This window comes from Montipora foliosa, chromosome 4 (assembly GCF_036669935.1).
Source record: "Montipora foliosa isolate CH-2021 chromosome 4, ASM3666993v2, whole genome shotgun sequence".
Taxonomy (NCBI): Eukaryota; Metazoa; Cnidaria; class Anthozoa; order Scleractinia; family Acroporidae; genus Montipora; species Montipora foliosa.
The window spans coordinates 22,823,099-22,840,598 of NC_090872.1; the positions used below are offsets into that span (position 1 = coordinate 22,823,099).

Genomic DNA, 17,500 nt, shown 5'->3' on the forward strand with positions numbered 1-17,500 from the left:
AGGCTTCATGTACGACAAAATCACATTTACTCCCTCGTACGTCAAAAAAATCTGCTTGCCCTGAGAAAATGAGAAAAAGAAATGTATAAATTTACGCAAAAATAAAAAAAAATCGTCCATAACAAAGTTTAAAAAAATCTCCGGTTATTTGGCATTTTAGTAAGGGGTTTGGTAAATTGAGACGAATTTTTCTCCGCAATGCCGCATTAAATTGATGACGAAACTGTGCGATACCCCCAATACTGAAACTAAGACTTAAAGTGGTACTATGATCAGAAAATCAGTTCCTTTTTTTCTTCAGATTTTGAAAGTGTGTTTGCCCAACACCCGTCTGCTTGGACCTCAGAGGGTTGGAACTAGGGAAAAGTGACATCATTTACTCAACAGCTTAAAATTTCAGCGTGTAAATGCAGTTTATTATATATGCAAAATAAGACTTTAAAAGTCTGAAAGCCCGAAACTCCCGTGCTGCAAATTAATTCCGCCGCGTACACACGCATTGCATTCTTAAACTAGCGTCTGACGTCATTTCCTCCTCAATCCAGCTCTCTGAAGATTTTAAAGTTGGTAATGGCGGACCATTAAATAGGGAAATTCCAGTTAAAATAAACAGGGGTCTTTTTTAGATCAAAGCTTAAAACGTGAGTCACTTAGTGTTAAGTTAACAAAGTTTTGAAATCCAAAGAAAAAGAACAATTGAGTTTTTGGTCATAATAGCACTTGAGCCGAATAATCGACTGAAAGATAAAAAGAAACAAAAGTAACTACATTATTTGTCAGTGTACTGAACATCAAATTCTGCATCAGGAAGGTAACTTACAACATCGTCTTTCAAGTCAGTTTTTAGGACATCAAATACTTGAGCCAAATAATCGACTGAAAGAAAAAAATTAACAAAAGTAACCACATTACGACACATAGTTAAAAACCATGCTCTTTATTAAACTACCTGTGTACTGAACATCAAATTCGGAATCAAATTCTGCATGAGCGTTTTTCGGCAAATTGGGACAACACGCATATTTTTCCCGGGGAGGAGGGGGGGGGGGGGGGAAGAGGAGGGAGGGTAAAAAACCGCTAAACGCCCCACACAAAATGCTCCTACTTCCCGCCACACGGACAAATAAGCTCAACAACCCAAAGCAAGAAGGAATCTGAAACATGCGCTTATAGAGCGTTTTCACATGACGTCACGGCTGCCATGTTGGTGTTCCAAAACAAAGAAATGGCGGCCATGATGGTGTACCAAACTAATCCTCTGAGATTTGAACTTTATTATTTTGCAAATACTTCCTTTTGTTTCAGTAATCCAATATGGCTGCTGATCACGTGAGTGAAAACGCTCTATATAACAAAACCACCGAAAACAAATGACCGCAGCCGCTTCAAGTTGTTAACTCTGTTAAATTGCATTTAACTTTATTATAATTTTCCCCGAACTTTGCACCTGTATTCTCACACTCGCTTTTCCATACCTCTCTTACCGAAATCCCCTAATCTCGAACCCAGATCTCCCACGGTCAGACGGAAGGACTCAGTGGCAGTGAGGCCCGAAATACGGGCCTTTCTATCACTGCGCATGTTCGTACTCTCTATTGTGATTTCCCGCGAAAAAACATGGACTTCGACAGTATTCAGGGAGAGGACAAGGAAACCTTAAACTTAAGCAGAAACAGCAAGAAGCCCTACAGGCGAATGTTTTGAATGGTCAAGATTGTTTAATTGTCCTTCTAATTAGTTACAGGAAATCATTTATTTACAAAATTCTTCCGTCGCTTTTTGACAAGACAAACTTATTAAGCTTAAATGTTACAGAGGGCAAGTCAATTGTTATTGTTATTTCTCCTTTAAGTGCCTTAATTGATGACCAAATAAATAAACTCAACTCAGTTGGCGTCGCTTGTACAAGTTTGCATGTTTGTGGTGCTGATATTGAAGAGAGAATTTTTACAATTGACGACCTTCAGACTGCAAAGTTGAGTTAATCCTCATCAACGCGTAGAGCGTAGATTGCATCGTAGCAACGTTTTTTTAGCAGCCAATGAAAAATGGTGTATTCTCAAATTTTAACAGATCTGGGTACGAGATTAGATGTCCCCCTTTCCGACAATCATCTAAGACATCTATCTCACCTCGTGAAAGTGTTTTCAGGATGATGAAAGATGACAGAATTCTAACAGCGATGTTTGGGCTGTGAAAGTAGATCTCAGTTTTGTGTCTGTCACTTTTCGGGGTACTTCCTTCCTCGGCGACCTTCGTCACCTAAAAAATAATTACAATAGCAACTTGAAGTTTCTTGTTACCGCGTGAACATATGAAGAGTGCACAAATGTTGATATAGAAAGATTAGAAACATGTGCGCACTTAAGTATTTTTTCTATTTTACGAAAATCGAAGACATTCACGAAAAAGTAGATTTATAGGGGACGAGGTTACGTATTTATCGAGTTGGGATTTCGAGTTGGATTCTCGAGTTGGATTTTGGAGTTGGATTTTGGAGTTGGTCAGTGTAAAAATGCAGACTAAGATGTTAATGCAACTGTTGAAAAAGCCCAAACCCTTTCGAAGTGCTAGCAGTTAAGCCCAAATATTGTTTAAGGCCGAGACACACAAGGTGACAAGTCGCTCAGTGTTCAGTGTGTACTACTTGCAAAACAAGTCGCTGCTACACGACGTCTGTTCGGTGCACACGCGGTGATCTCGTATGAAGGGGAATGTGAACTAGTTTTCTAATTCAATATGGCGGACCATGTGACGCTCTTTCATTGGCTCATTTATATTTTGTCGGAGCGACTTGTTGCCGAAAGTGTAAACACGGTGCGACAACGCTGTTTTCGCTAATTTTGTCGCTACGATGGGTCGCACGAATTCAAACTGGTTTGCAACTGATCGAAGCAACAAAATTCTGCCGCAGCGACAATGATTTTCACAAAGTTAACTGTGTCACACGAGGCGAATAATCCGACTTCGTGTCTGCCTCCTCTTCAAAGCGAGTCCAAGTGCGAAGTTTTTGTGATGGTAATTAGTTCTACTTTACATATGAATGAAAACTAATTTACGTTAGAAAAACTTCGCTCTTTGGCTCGCTTTGAAGAGGAGGCCGACATGAACTCGGTCGATTGTTGCGGCGACTTGTACCCGAGACGTGTCGCAGCGACTTATCGCCCAGTGTGTCTCGGCCTTTATGCCTAATTAGGCCTAAGGTTAGCACTTCTAAAAGGGTTTGGGATTTTTCAACAGTTACTTAATAACCTTAGACTGCATTTTACCCCTGGTTTGCAGTCTGCATTTTACAGTGACCAACGCGATCCTAAATCGATAATTAGTCTCATACGGGAGTTTGAGTAACGATGGCAGCTGCTGCAACTGCAACGCCACAATAATCGTGCTCCACGTGCGCCAGCATTTTACTTCAGCTCTTTGCCGTACAGAAACGGAAAGCATGCCTCACGTGCAGCACGACACCTTTTCCACTTTTAAGCGATAATATTCTATTAGTATAATTACATAAGTGATTATTGAAAATGCTCTGCGCTGATTGGTTGAACTTGAGGTGATTATTACGCGATAATTAGGGAGTTTAGGAAACGACGACGGCTGCGGCAACGACAACGCCAAAAAGCAGAAGTGTGATTGGTTAAAAGAACCAAAATGATCGTGCTGCACGTGCGGCACGTGCGGCACGCATTTTTGAACATTTCTCTCCCGTACTCCTCAAAACCACTACGTGAAATTACCAAATTTAAGGTTTTGACGACAACGTGGACAAACTACAGTGAATCTTTCAGTCTCACAGTCCGCAATCTTTCAGTTTCAGTCCGCACCAATCCAGTTTTAGGAAACGTCGCCCATATTGTATACTATAAACAAGATGGAATAATCATGAAATACCTAGAATAGCTCAAACTTGAAGTGACGTTTTCGTCGCCGTAGCCTTCGTGGTTTCTGAAACTCCCTATTAGAGACCTTTAGATTCTAGGACGAGGACGAGACCGAGTACGATATTTGAATGCCCATTTTTAGCGAAAATACTTAGAAGATTCATAACCCGGACGATTAATCTTACTCTTTGTTAGCAGTGTAGGTTGCTCAGTTATTCTTATTGCTGGTAACTTGACCTTTTTGCTGATCGAAAAATGCCAAAACTGCTACCGTGTTGTTGACTTGTTTTGACACGACGACATTCTTGCAAAACCTCGTACTAAAATGACGACGGTATCACGTTTTTCCCGCCAAAATGACGCTGGTTTGCGCGCACTCACTGCTATTCTATGAGAAAATCTCGTATTCGTAGTCGTTCTCAAAATATAACTTTGTACTATCGTACGTCGTCGTTGTACGTAGCCGAGAGTGGATGAGAGTTCCTGGCCAAACGAGAGCGAGAGTTTCAACTCTTGCTCTGAAATTCTCTCGTTTGGCCAGTGTTAAAGAGTATCATTCAAGATCGTTAACTCTGCAACATATCTTAGTTCAAAAAAAGCTATTTGAATACTCTTGACAAAAATGAAACAGCAATTTAGAAATGTCCTCGGAGGGTCTCCTTTGTATATTATCATATATCTTTATTTACCCTCGGATTTTTTAGAGTAGCTTGGTGTAGCTAATATCTCCGAGCATTTACCCTCGCAACCATGATACATCACAGAAGACAGACCACAACACCGGGAACTACATGCCCTACTCTTTGCGACAAGTGTGTGGGTTCTTTTACGTCCCACAGGATTATGAACATTGAAGGGTTGTGAGACGGGACCTCCGGCTTATCGTCCTTATCCGAGAGGACTAGAGAGTCTAACCATTTGCAGATGTAATTACAAAGGCAGCACTTTCTCCTCAATTATTTAAAGACCCTGAGTGTTGGTCCGGCCGCAATTGAACTCACGACCTCCCGCGTGACAGCCCGGTGCTCAACCAACTGAGCCACCGGTGCGCGTTTGTCGTAAAACGACAAACTGCATGGTAAATTCTTCTCCTCACTTATTACCTGAGGTTTAAAGAGCTCTTCTCCAATGTGACGCAAAGTGGATGCAAAAGCAGTTCTCTGAAAGAAACAGAAAACAAAGAAATTAAGTTACTTACGGTTTGTGGAACGAAAAAAGTTCAATAACCAAGGCCGCCGGAATACCCGTACAATAGTGGGCAGTTGTGCAAATTTCTGTACCTGTGATCCTTGTACTGTTTGTTCCATGTAGACAATACACCAATAGGTAAACTGTAAACAGGGCTGCTGTACTCGTGGATTGATGCTTGGAAGATAGCTCAGTATGTCCGACATACCTGGTAAGATCTACCGGGAAGCCAAAAGCATGAAAAATGTCTCCCGTAAAAAGCAGTAAAATTATATCATTGCCTTAAAGAGGCTATACCAGGGGCACCCAACGATAATCTTCGGCGAAATATGTGTTAACTTGGGAGAGTCAAACTGTTCTAAGAACTTCGGTTCTACGTTGCCAAACATCTATAGAATTCTTTACTAAAACATCACCTAAAATTTTCGCAACCAGGAAAAAGTACTCCCTTGACCTTTTCGTAAGGGATATTTTTGCAATTTTTGGCACTAAAAGGGTCATCTACCAGTTTCGGATGAGCAAATGGTTCGCTGGGAAGTTCTTAGAAGGCCACGTCTAAGAACGCCACGTTCAGCTGGCAATTTCTGAAAAGAAGATATCATTCACTAAAATGTTCGCACACTACAATTTTCAGCTAAGATTTCCGAACAGCTCAAGTTCTTCTATAGGTGATAAAATCATGTCTTCAGAAAGTCTTTCTAAATTACAAGGAGCTTTTAAATGTCTCTCAAAGGCTTTTGGCTTAATTTGCTCGTTGGGTGCCCATGCACTTTTTGGGCATTTTGGGTGTCCTGAAATTACATAATTTTGCGTGACAGAGCCCAATTAATCTCGAGTCTAAGAAAAACGTTTTTGGTTGAATGAAATACTACCCAAAAAACTTCCGGCCTAAGTGTTTAGCAAAAGTCGCTGCTACATTTTCTCTGTCATGATAGTCAATCCTTTAATATTCTTTGTGTTCACAAGATACCTGATTACGTTGCCAAACATCGCCTAGTTAAGCCTGGTTTAGCCTGGTTTTCACAACTTGTGCTTATGCTTGCGTCCCTAGTGAAAACCAGGGCTTAATAAGCGAGAATACTAAGTTAAGACCAAAGTAGTATTAAATGACCATGTCTTCACTAAGTATTTTCGTGTCTTTGTCGACGGTTTGCAGCGTATTCAGATCGGCTGATGCTGACGAGAAGTCTTTCATAACTTCCGACCTTAGGCCTTGACATTATAGCTTGTACGTTTTCTTTTCCCATTTCAGACCAAGTGATGTTTTCAAAGTAATTTCCTCTTGTTTTTTCGTAAGGTATGTGTGCATATGTACATAAGACGCCGTGGCAATGGAAAGAAACTGAACCTTGTTCTGAAAAACGCACAAGCTAAAGAGGTCTATTAATCCACAGTCTGATTAACTTTAAAATGAACTGTTACGTTGCAAGAGAAAGTTATTATATTTATCATCTAGCAGACATACTTTCAAACATTTTTCGTGAATAAGAGCTGAAGGGAAGTCCAGTTGTTGTTCTTGTAGCTTTCCTTGAGGCGAGTGCCGGAAGGTGGGCATCTTTTGCAAATGAGTGTCCGAAGTCCACTCCAGAAGGACAGCCAACACTTCGAACAGGCCAGAAAAATTCACCTGGAAAAAAGAAGGCCTTGGACTTGAACATTCCACTTGAGTTGCAAGAAAAACGATCAATTTAAGTCAAATGCTGTGAAATTCCTTGATACAAGTCCTCGATTTCGGAATGAATTCGGATGCTCTATTCTTGATGACGTCATTGTTTACATTTTGTCTCATTAACATACGAATTTGCTGACAGGAGGTATCATGTTATTTACAAATTGACTTCAAGTCGTAAAAGAACGTGTTAAACTTAGTTAAACTTCCAATCTTAAGCCTTTTAGCTTTGATAAAGAGCGAGTTATTGACCATCAAAACCTGATAAAATCTTGAGTGGCAAAAGCGCTAATGAGCCCGTACATTCTTTGCAAGATTTCGGATCTTTCCTCAGTCATTTCTTAGAGATTATCTGGTACATGGGTCCTTTGCAGGTTAGTGATCACATGGTACAAAAACCGCCATACTGGGACGCAAATTTCCCACTGGGACATCTAAAACAAAGAAAATTTAGATTAACTAAATGATTAACTAGCCTTTGTTTTAGATGTCCCAGTGCGCAATTTGCGTTCCAGTATGGCGGTTTTTGTACCATGTGATCACTAACCTGCAAAGGGCCCATTGCGCTCAAAGTTTCAGAGGTAGCTCATTATGCAACGGACTTTCAACTGCGTGTTGTCACGTGACGTCATGGCAACAATGTTGGTGTACCTAAACAAAGGAATGGCGGCTGTGATGGGGTGCCAAAATAATCCCCCGGGAATTGAACTCTATTTTCATTCGCTTTTTTCCCCAATCCCATAATACAGTTCATTTTGGGGGGTTATTTAAAAAACAATGGATATCCAGTTCACTGAAGCATGATACAGTCCCAAGAGTACTTAACTTGTATTGTTTTTATATAAAGACCCCCCAAAACGTATTGCATTATGGGATGGTGAAAATAGTCAATGCAAACACTTCCTTTTGTTTCAGTAATCCCATATGGCTGCTGGTCAGGTGAGTGAAAACGCTCCACAGGACGTTTGCAGGATACAGTCAGGCGTCACTCCTCGACGCCTTGCTGGGACGCAAGCTCATCGAGGAATACTAGTTTGTTGCAAAAACAAAAGCACTGCCCACCGAAAAAACATAAGATAAGAAATTTTGAACTTTAAAATCGACACACAGTGACTCTGGAACGCTTGCGTCCCAAAGACATCCAGCCATGTGACTAGATCCCACAAAGGGCCTATTCAGTACTGATTTTTTGGCTGATAAATGAGATGATGTGCTTATGCTAATGAGGGAATATGTAAACAAAGATTCCCCTATAAGGAGACGCAATGACTCATTGAACTAGGCTCATGTGACCACTGTCCTGCTTTACTGCAAGGGATGAAATTGAAGAAAGGGGGAATTCTTGCCAATACACTAAAGCAAAACCACCTATAGACGAAAGAAACTAACGATAGAAAAATAGTTTCAACTAACTTAACGGAACACAGTACCTTATTTTGAGAAAAGGAGACTGATTTAGTTGCTGCCTCTAAAAAAACAAAAACAGAAAATGAAGAGAAATGAACTTGGCAAATTACGCATGTAATCCTTAAAGACCGTAAATTTTCGTAATAAACGCCCATGGCGCTAATAGGAGACTTCACTGTTTACAAACAATTCTTTTGTTACTTAAATTTTGCCAACCCCAGAATAGATCTCTGGTTGGCACATTGATGACAGTAGGTGACGTAACGGTGATTATCGCCATTTACCATTCGCTATTTTCGCAACTCCAATAATACAGTTTATTTTGGGCGGTTATTTGCATCAAGACAATGGATATCCAGTTCACTGAAGCATGATACAGTCCCAAGAGCAAATAACTCGTATTGGTTTTAGGTAAAGAACCCCCCAAAACGTATTCTATTATGGGATTGGGAAAATAGTCTATTGGAAATTTTAGAGGTGTATTCATGTAAATGCACGAGGCAGCATTGAGCCAACCTCGTTCCCAGGGTCTCTCATCTTCCCGCCCACTGGAGCGAGAAGATGAGAGACCCTGGGAACGAGGTTGGCATTGAGCTTCTTCAACAACGCCTCAACCCGCGACAGGTGAAGTTAAACAAATCAGCGCCAATTGTGACAGTTCACAATTTACTGTACTTGTTGCAGAAGTTTGCAAATAGGGTGAATAAAAGTCAAAACCTTCTTGTTTCTATTTTTGTTTACCGTTTTGTTGTGACAGCCAGTAATATTGTGGTAGTGTAAGAGGCCAGCCGAGAATAGCTAAGCTAACTGAGGGCTACCATGGTCTTGTCTGTATCATCATGATTTGTTTGTAAATAAAGTAAAGCGAAGGTGAATTGAAACCGTTTAAGGACGGTGCCTACTAATTCAAAGGTATTTTTGCCCCGGTTTATGATTATGCGGGAAATGTAGATCTTAACAAGTGTTATTGAAATCCAAAAAGAAAATTGGGGATAACCACGCATTTTTCAAAGATAATTCACGAACAATATTTGTAAAAAGCTTTAAAATACAAAGCCGTGTATGGCGTTCTTCCTCAAATTGAAGCTTAATTATCCCTGAAAAATGCATGGTTACCCCCAATTTTCTTAGTACTTACTAAGATCTACTTTCTCTGCATAATTTTAAACCGCGCAAAAATATCCCTGTATTAGTATGCATCACCGATAGGAAACAATAACAATAGTAGGCACCGTCCTTAATTAACATACTGTAATTCAAGCAACAAATTTTATTAGATACGCGGTATAAAATACAGGGGGCGTTGTCACAAAGGTCTGATTCGAACGGGGCGTCCATTCCAAGATATTAGGCGTTTATTAGAGACTACTGAGGCGCGCAATACATCGTTTAAAACGGTAGCCTTTACACACTAAAGAAGAAATACCGTTCTTATCATCATCAAAACGATAATTGCAGGGCTACGCGCGTAACAGTCATTAGATGCCATGACAACTGAACACGACAGAAAGTTTGGTTTCACACCGCTGCATTGCGTACCTTCCTTTCCCTGTGAACTGAGCTTGCTTGTATTTCTTTGTTTTTCAATCTGCCTTTCATCTTGCTTGGTTCCCCTTTGCAAAAACTCGTTTTTTCTCTGGCGATAAAATGAACAAAACAATTGACTGTCTTAATTCAAGAAACCAAGGAAGGACTGTTATCGTCATGGGCTAAGATAGCTTCAAAAAAGCTAACTGTGTAAATAATTATTTACATGTTTGCTACAAAATTTGTTGTTGTCGCGTAAAATAATTCTCTAGCATATGGTGAAGCAACCATGAAGGAAACAATGACAAATTTGCCATCACAACATTACCCTTGGAAAGGTATGCTCCCTTGACAAACAAACCAAGTTTATTTAGATACGGAAATTTGCTTTTATTAAACAAGTCGACAAAGGTGTATATATCACTATAAGATCGGACGTTCATTTATTCATTGGGGATTGACAGCGCCCTCTCTGCTTGCTCCCTTTTTTTGGCTTTCGCTGGGCCTGAATATATTGATATATCGAAGTCGGCCTATTTTACATTACATCATTGTTATCTCTGTCTCTAGAGATCGGTTGCAAACCATCTATAAGCCCAATGACTCATCGAATTCACGGCCTCACAGCTCCACAGCCAGTTGAATTTACATGTAACTATGAGTTGCTTTTGATGAGGGAGGAGAAGCAAAGAAGTATCCATCGAGCGAGATTGACATCTCACATACGTTAGACGTGGTGGAAACGCCTCTGTACCAGTATGACTCCCCACGGCGCACAAAGCAAGGTATTTCATCCATCCAGGTATTAACCCCATCCAAGAAGACAAGAGAAGAAGGCCGAGCGCAGTCGAAGGCAACCCGAAGGCTCCTTTTCCTTTGGCTTCTACCGTAACTTACAGCAAGGGTGGGCCGCCAATCTTAACCCGTGTCATGCACAACTTGTCCCCAGTGATACTGGTACTCACTTAACCCACCACAAATGGATGGAAAGCAGAGTGAACTTTGGAGCGCACGAGCTGGGATTCGAACCCAGCGCGCTAAGATGGCGTCCGCGAGCGATATGAGGGGTACAATTACTGACCCTCATTAAATCCTATTGTTCTCTCTCTGCATTAAATCAGCGATTGCAGTCTTTAATTTAAAATGCTAAAACAACTTTCTGAGGAAAACGGCGGCGGTCCTTTTAGTTGCAGGGAAATCATCAGGGGCAATATATATTAAAGGCACTAAATCCATCAGGCTGCTATATTATAAAAATATTGCAGTTATCCTGTTTTAGCAAGTTTAATGTGTGTAAACTACCACTATCCTTGATTACTTAGAACTTTATCAACAGCACCGTTACAGTCTAACTCTCATTTATTGCAACTCAGTTTTTTGCTTCGAAGTGTCACTTCATTTAAAACTTTCAAACACCGAGTCTCTTTCCTAGGATAATCTTGGCCATCTCCCTTTCTCGCTTATGCAACAAAACGAGCCGATGTAAAGTCCAACTGCTCGTCGGACATCTCGTCTAAATCTTTGCTCTATTTTAGAAAGAAAATGGAAACGCCGCGTCTAGACCACTGGTAGTAATAACTAGCTGTTACAAGCGTTTACGTTCGATATCTGCTGAAATATCAATGTTCGTAGAGCTCTGTGTCATAAGCAATGCTTCGTTTTCTAAGGAATCAATCGCCTTTCAAAACTGAGGTTTGCACTGAGTAAAATGACTGAATTCTCTGGGTTATAAAGTATGCAAATTTGCAGTGTTACACGCCCTGCACGTGTTAATTTCATTGTCATAGCGATTCCGGTGCGACGCTCTAACCAACTGAGCTATGAAGCTACTGACGTTGGGAGATGGTCATTTGTGGGTTCTAATGTTCCCGTGAGGAATGAATCAATGATGAAATGATATATGAAATGGATCATATGTGAACTGAGGATATGAAATCAAGTGAAGCTATGATCCTCGCATTTCATCGTTGATCCATTCCTCACGGGAACATTGGAACCCACAAATGACCAGCTCCCAACGTCAGTGGCTTCATAGCTCATTTGTTTAGAGCGTCGCACCGGTATCGCGAGGTCACAGGTTGAAACCCCGTTGAAGTCCTGAATTTTTCAGGCTTCTTTACGCAATTGCAAAAATTGCGTTCATAACTGCGAGGATCATAACTTCACTTGATTTCATATCCGCAGTTCATATATGATCCATTTCATATACCATTTCATCGTTTATAAAAATAACCCTCGGCCTGACTACAGATTCACATAAACAAGGAACAAGTAAACCCTGTGTGGGCCAGGACTCAATACTTGGACCATCATTATACATCAACGAATTGCCAAACTATGACCTTTTATCTGACGTAAGAACGTATGCTGACGATACTAACCTTATTTATGCTTCAAATGATCCTGAAGAGTTGTTCTCATCCCTGACACGTGACGTAGGCAACCTTAAATGATGGCTTGATTCTTAACGTTGTCAAAACTAAATGCTTGTTCATTGGGACTCGGCACAAAATCTCGCTACTACCTTAGTAACTCAGATATTTGCCTTGATGGCCATCGAATAGAAAGAGTTGACTCTTATAAATGTCTTGGTGTACTGGTGGATGAAACGCTATCTTGGGGTACCCATATCTCTGAGGATAACCGAAAGGTTTCAAAAGTGCTTGCAGCTCTAAAGCCACTATTATACCCCCAACCTGCAGTGCTCATAACAATCTACAAATCTCTCATTTTACCACAACTTGATTATTGCAGTGCTGCCTGGGGTGGCACTGGTACTGGCTTAAGTAACAAACTCGAAAAATTGCAAATCAGAGCTCCTCGCATAATAGCCGGCGCTGACTGGGATGTAAGATCCTCTTACATTCTTTCGGACCTAAACTGGACGAGCCTTGATGACAGAGCTTCCAAACAAATAAAAACACTTATGTTCAAAACAGTGAACGATCTACTGCCTGAGCATATATATTCGAAAGATTCGCGAATACTAATACTGTCCATAGAATTAGATACAATCTACGTAAATCTGTTCATCCCAAGACCAAACTCAGAAGCTCTTAAAAAGAGTTCCGTAACAGGGGTGCCATTACTTGGAACAACCTGCCTAGCGAGGCAAAGTACATGTAGGCCACTAGTTCGAATAATTTTCTTGCATTATTTAAGTCATTAATTAATTAATCGTTTTAGAGCGGTTTTCGATTGAGTGTCGAAAGTAATTAGTGAATTACTTTGGTTTATGATTACTTCACTCAGTGATTGGTTCAAAAGTTTTCGCGCCATTTTTTCAACCAATCAGAAGTGAAACCAAAACCAATCGTCGCTTGCGCGTGCACATTTTCCCGCGCTTTGTGTCGGCTACGTGTAATTACTTCGGGTTTTGATTGGTTTACTGGATTGTCTCCGACTTTTTTGATTGGCCAAAGTAATTACTTTGGTTTTGGTTTTACGACACTCAATTGAAAACTGCTCTAATGTTAAATCCAACAATGGATTAGGTTATGCTGTAAGACTTTTTAAGTATATTAAAGTTGGAAGTAAATTACATTTTTAGCATTTAGGTAATTAGATTTTTAATTAGAGTCTGTTAGTCTATTATTTTTATTAGTAATCGTAGTTATAAAACACGGTTCCATGGGAGAGCACTTCTTAATGAAATGGTCTCTGTGATGAAAAAAAGTTTTGATTGATTCAAGGAACAATAGTATCACAATTATAACACATACGTGCGACTAAAATCGAAGATCCAACACAAACAAAGAACGATAGGATTTGAAAAGGATCATTAATTACTAACTTCTTACTAACCCAGCGCGAGGGCCGTACTGGGGAATGTTGGCCCGAGGTCGTGGCAGTACGGACCGAGCGCAGCGAGGTCGGTACAAAAACGACCGAGGGCCTCGCGCTAGCTCGGTTAGTAAGTAGTTTATTATATGGCTTTTAAATTTCCTTTTGCTTTGTTTTTGCAAGCCTGTAATCGGCCCGTGGGCACTACGGGAGAATAATGCCCTACAATTCCATGTACCTCAGTAATTATCCATTGAGTCCAACACACACAAACGGAATCGGGTCTTCTAACGTGCATGTCGACCTGTCTACAGGAAGTCAGGTCGAGGGTTTCAATGAAGGGGGAAGTAGTGCCGACTTATGTTGACTTCCGTTGAAAGTATGGTGTAGGTTCGTGACGACCCATTCGGGTGGTGACGACCGGACAAGTGAAAAGTCGACCGGACTTTTGGCTAGTCAGGTCGTGACATACAACAGGAATGGAAAACCAAGAACAAGAGTTGGGAGGGGGTAACCTAGCCTGCGAACGCAGACGTATTTCCGGCGGTCGTTTCTCTCCCCCGAAAAGTAACGTCTGCGAGTTCGAGCTGCAAAACGATTTCTGTGACGTAAGATCTTTTGTTAGGTTTTTGACCAATCAAATTGTATGATAGAAGCAAGCTCGCGTTACTCTTGCGCGACTTCGCGCATTTGCGTGTCTGAAATACAAGCCATACAGGTAAGATTCTCAGTTGTGGAGCGTGATTATGAGTGATATAAACAACCATGAACGAAACTCCCAAGAAGATTTCTCACGATTGTGAATGCTGCATTCTTTGTAGAGGGAAGTTCTCGGCGGCTAAGGAGAAGATACCTGTGTTTGGTAAAAGCAATGTTGACATATGTTCTTTGGTATATCGTGCCACAAACGTTGATCTTTCTGTTTACGTCGACTGTGAAAAGCTGGCCATTTGTCGCACGCAGTGCTACAATCGTATTGTGCGATTCAATAATGCCCTGCAAAAGGTGGACGAAATTAGCGAAGAAATTAGGGGATATTTTGGCGGTAGTGTTTTCCTTCGTGTAAAAAGGATGGCGAAAGACAATTGCAAGACACTAGGCATGATTGATCAAGTTACATGTAGCTTATATCAATTGTTTATTGTAGAATTTCATTATTATATGATACATGTTCAATCTGCACTCATCGTAGCTTTAGCAAAAGCTAGTCGAGGCGAGCAGTGGTTACGCGTGTATAAAAGAGAGAACAAGTAGAGAAAGCTTCGGTATTCAGTCGTGTTTCACCGACAAGACATTGTAGAACGAACAGGTATACAAATAACTAGTGTACAAAACATGCAGTCAACTAAAACAAGTAAATATCTAAAATCAATAGAAAGTGCAAATATCAGAAGCCAGATTATTAAGTATTTTTGTTATTAAGACAGATAAATCAATACAGTCATTTTCTTCTGAAAGTCTTTGGAGTAGGATACTGTGGTTTTTAATTTTAAAATTGTTTTTGAATAGATGGCGAATTTCACGAGATAAACTATTCCAAATTTTTACACCATATATTGAAAATGATTTAATTTGTTTGTCAATTCTTGAGGGTTTAACAAAATAGTCACCTCTTGAAGATGACCTTGTTTTATATGAATAAATGCTTGCTTAAGAAATCAATAAATCAGCATTATTTGGAGTCGATAAATTGTTAGATATGTCATGCATCAGAACAGCTGCAACTGATTTACGAGAATGGGGGACTGCACGGAGACGTACTAGAGACTTTAACACATATCAGTGACAAATAACATGAGCCTCGTCGACAGTAACTGCTCTGACAGATTTCCGGTGCAACTCGCTCATTGCCATTTTCCTCCAGGTTTCGTATCCAAGCCATAGTTCAGGTGATCCGAAGACAATTGAATATTCCCCATTCTTTACTTCTTTCGTTTGTTTTACGGTGGCCATTTCAGCCAAAGATACGGCAGTGATTCCCAGGGAATTTAGCCGCAACATTTGATCTTTTATCAGGCTTTTAAGCAGAGAAATCACGACGATGATATTTAATATTCTCGTCAGTTGACTGCAAGCACGAGTAAACCAAGGGCAAAGCATGGTAAATCAACGACTTTCCAAAACCCGTTGGAAGATTTACAAAAATATCCTTCTTCTCTTGAACAATGTATTTGATGGACACCTCCTGGTGCGTATTCAAACTGTCAAATCCAAAAACATTGCAAACCTGGTTGAACGCGTCTTTTAACACTTCTTCCAGTGTGTCCGCCATTTTTTCTCCACGAGAATACGTGGTTATACCGCGCACGAATCCTGCGAGTTAGTTCTGGATTTTTTAGAGCTAAACGGTGATTGGTGAATAATTCTTACGTCACGGAAATCGTTTTGCAGCTCGAACTCGCAGACGTTACTTTTCGGGGGAGAGAAACGACCGCCGGAAATACGTCTGCGTTCGCAGGCTAGGGGTAACCCAGTAAAAACTTGAATTACGTGACCATGAAAAGGATGATAATCTCGTTGCTTGGCAACGGATGAAAGAACAACTCAAAAATGGGATCGAACGAACACTGGCCAGTTAACGTGCGATTAAATTGACAGATTTTCATACTGCTTGCATTCCACAGTTTCCATGAGTTATCATGGAAAATGATGGAATAAATTCAGTTTTGCATTTTGTCGAGTTTCGAATTAACAAATTGAGGTCCACAACATTTTGACGACTGTGATGATGAATATCGTTGTCGATAAAAGTACAGACAACGCTAAACCACTTTCGATATCTTTTTAACCACAATATTCAACGCTAAAGAAAGTTTTATTTCAGAACGCGAGCAAAATGATGACAAAAAGATCAAGCGTTCTCTACAACTTTCTCGCAATTTGATTGGCTATTTCCCTCAACGGGCATTCCTAATTCCCTATTACATTGCGTGACAAATTGATGCGAGCATGACGCGTACAGCGTTGTCTAGTTAACAAATAGATTCCATGTTGCCGTGCATCTGTTCAGTAATAGATCACAGATGACGTCAAACTGTGGTAAGAACAAAAAAGTTGCACATGAGGTGATAGCCGAGTGAGTAACTGATGTTCTTACCACATTTTTACTAAACAACGCTGTACGCGTTATGCTCGCATCGATTTGTCACGCAATGCAATACGGAATCAGGAACGCCACAGGGAATCTATTTGTTTTATATGATAAAGAATTAAACTATATCCGCATAAAAGCTGATCGTGACGTCAATCGTGCGTCTCTCCTCCAATAGATCATTGGCAAGAACCAATCAAAATGCGAGAATAACTTGGGTTATTATATAAACTTTTGTCGACAAAGGCAATTTAGCCGATCAGATTGCGAGATTACAAGCAATATTGTGGTAAAAAGTACTTCTGAGATATTAAAGTGAAAGATTCGTCTTGTCCAGTTTCGAAAGTACTTCAGAGATATTAATCGAGATGTCCAGTCCCTACTGCGCAGTCTCAGCAGCCCAATGTTTTTGAGTCTCAATCGTTGGAATTCGAATCGATGTTATTCGTTATGAACCAATTACCTTATAGTTGAGCCATTTGAAATTCTTTTCCCAACTGTTTCTTTGAGTTTTATAGCTACGAAGTTGTTTTCTTTGGTGATATCTGAACAACGAAGCATAAAATTTGCATTCACAATAGCTGTTGACTTACTTCATGTAAGTCATTTCGAAACATTACATTTCGTGACGTCTTACATGAGTCAAAACAAAACCCGTAAACAAACTCTTGAGATTGCGCAGTACGGACTGGAAATCACCTTAAAGTGAAAGATACTATTCGTCTTCCAGCTTTAGATTAAGGTGGTTTTCAATGACCAAATTATCCCAGAATGTGCTTCAACACACTGTTAGAGAAGTCTGGTCACATCGTTGTCAGTTTTACAAAAAGCGTGACGGCGCAATGCAATCCAGAGGAACCTAAATACACGGAAGGGTCTTTTGGTTCCGATTCCATTGCTAGCACAGGACGAGAATGGTATTATTATCCTGTGGATGAATTTATATTTCAGGAA

At 40.3% G+C, this 17,500-nt stretch overlaps 1 protein-coding gene and 1 pseudogene across 1 annotated transcript in view; one reads left to right on the forward strand and one right to left on the reverse strand.

Moving 5' to 3' along the window:
- The window catches only part of LOC138000301 (coiled-coil domain-containing protein 138-like), a 44,798-nt gene that overhangs the window by 6,020 nt on the left and 21,278 nt on the right, over window positions 1-17,500 (reverse strand). Inside the window, exons 8-15 of the mRNA XM_068846616.1 lie at window positions 9,685-9,781; window positions 8,169-8,206; window positions 6,535-6,696; window positions 5,162-5,287; window positions 4,985-5,041; window positions 2,133-2,262; window positions 821-876; window positions 1-60 (exon numbers count right to left, since the gene is read on the reverse strand). The exon at window positions 1-60 is cut by the window's left edge and continues 9 nt beyond it. Of these exons, the coding sequence (XP_068702717.1) occupies window positions 1-60; window positions 821-876; window positions 2,133-2,262; window positions 4,985-5,041; window positions 5,162-5,287; window positions 6,535-6,696; window positions 8,169-8,206; window positions 9,685-9,781 (726 nt within the window). The remainder of the gene's footprint in view (window positions 61-820; window positions 877-2,132; window positions 2,263-4,984; window positions 5,042-5,161; window positions 5,288-6,534; window positions 6,697-8,168; window positions 8,207-9,684; window positions 9,782-17,500) is intronic.
- LOC138000300 (uncharacterized) overlaps window positions 17,241-17,500 on the forward strand; it is a 6,448-nt pseudogene continuing 6,188 nt past the window's right edge.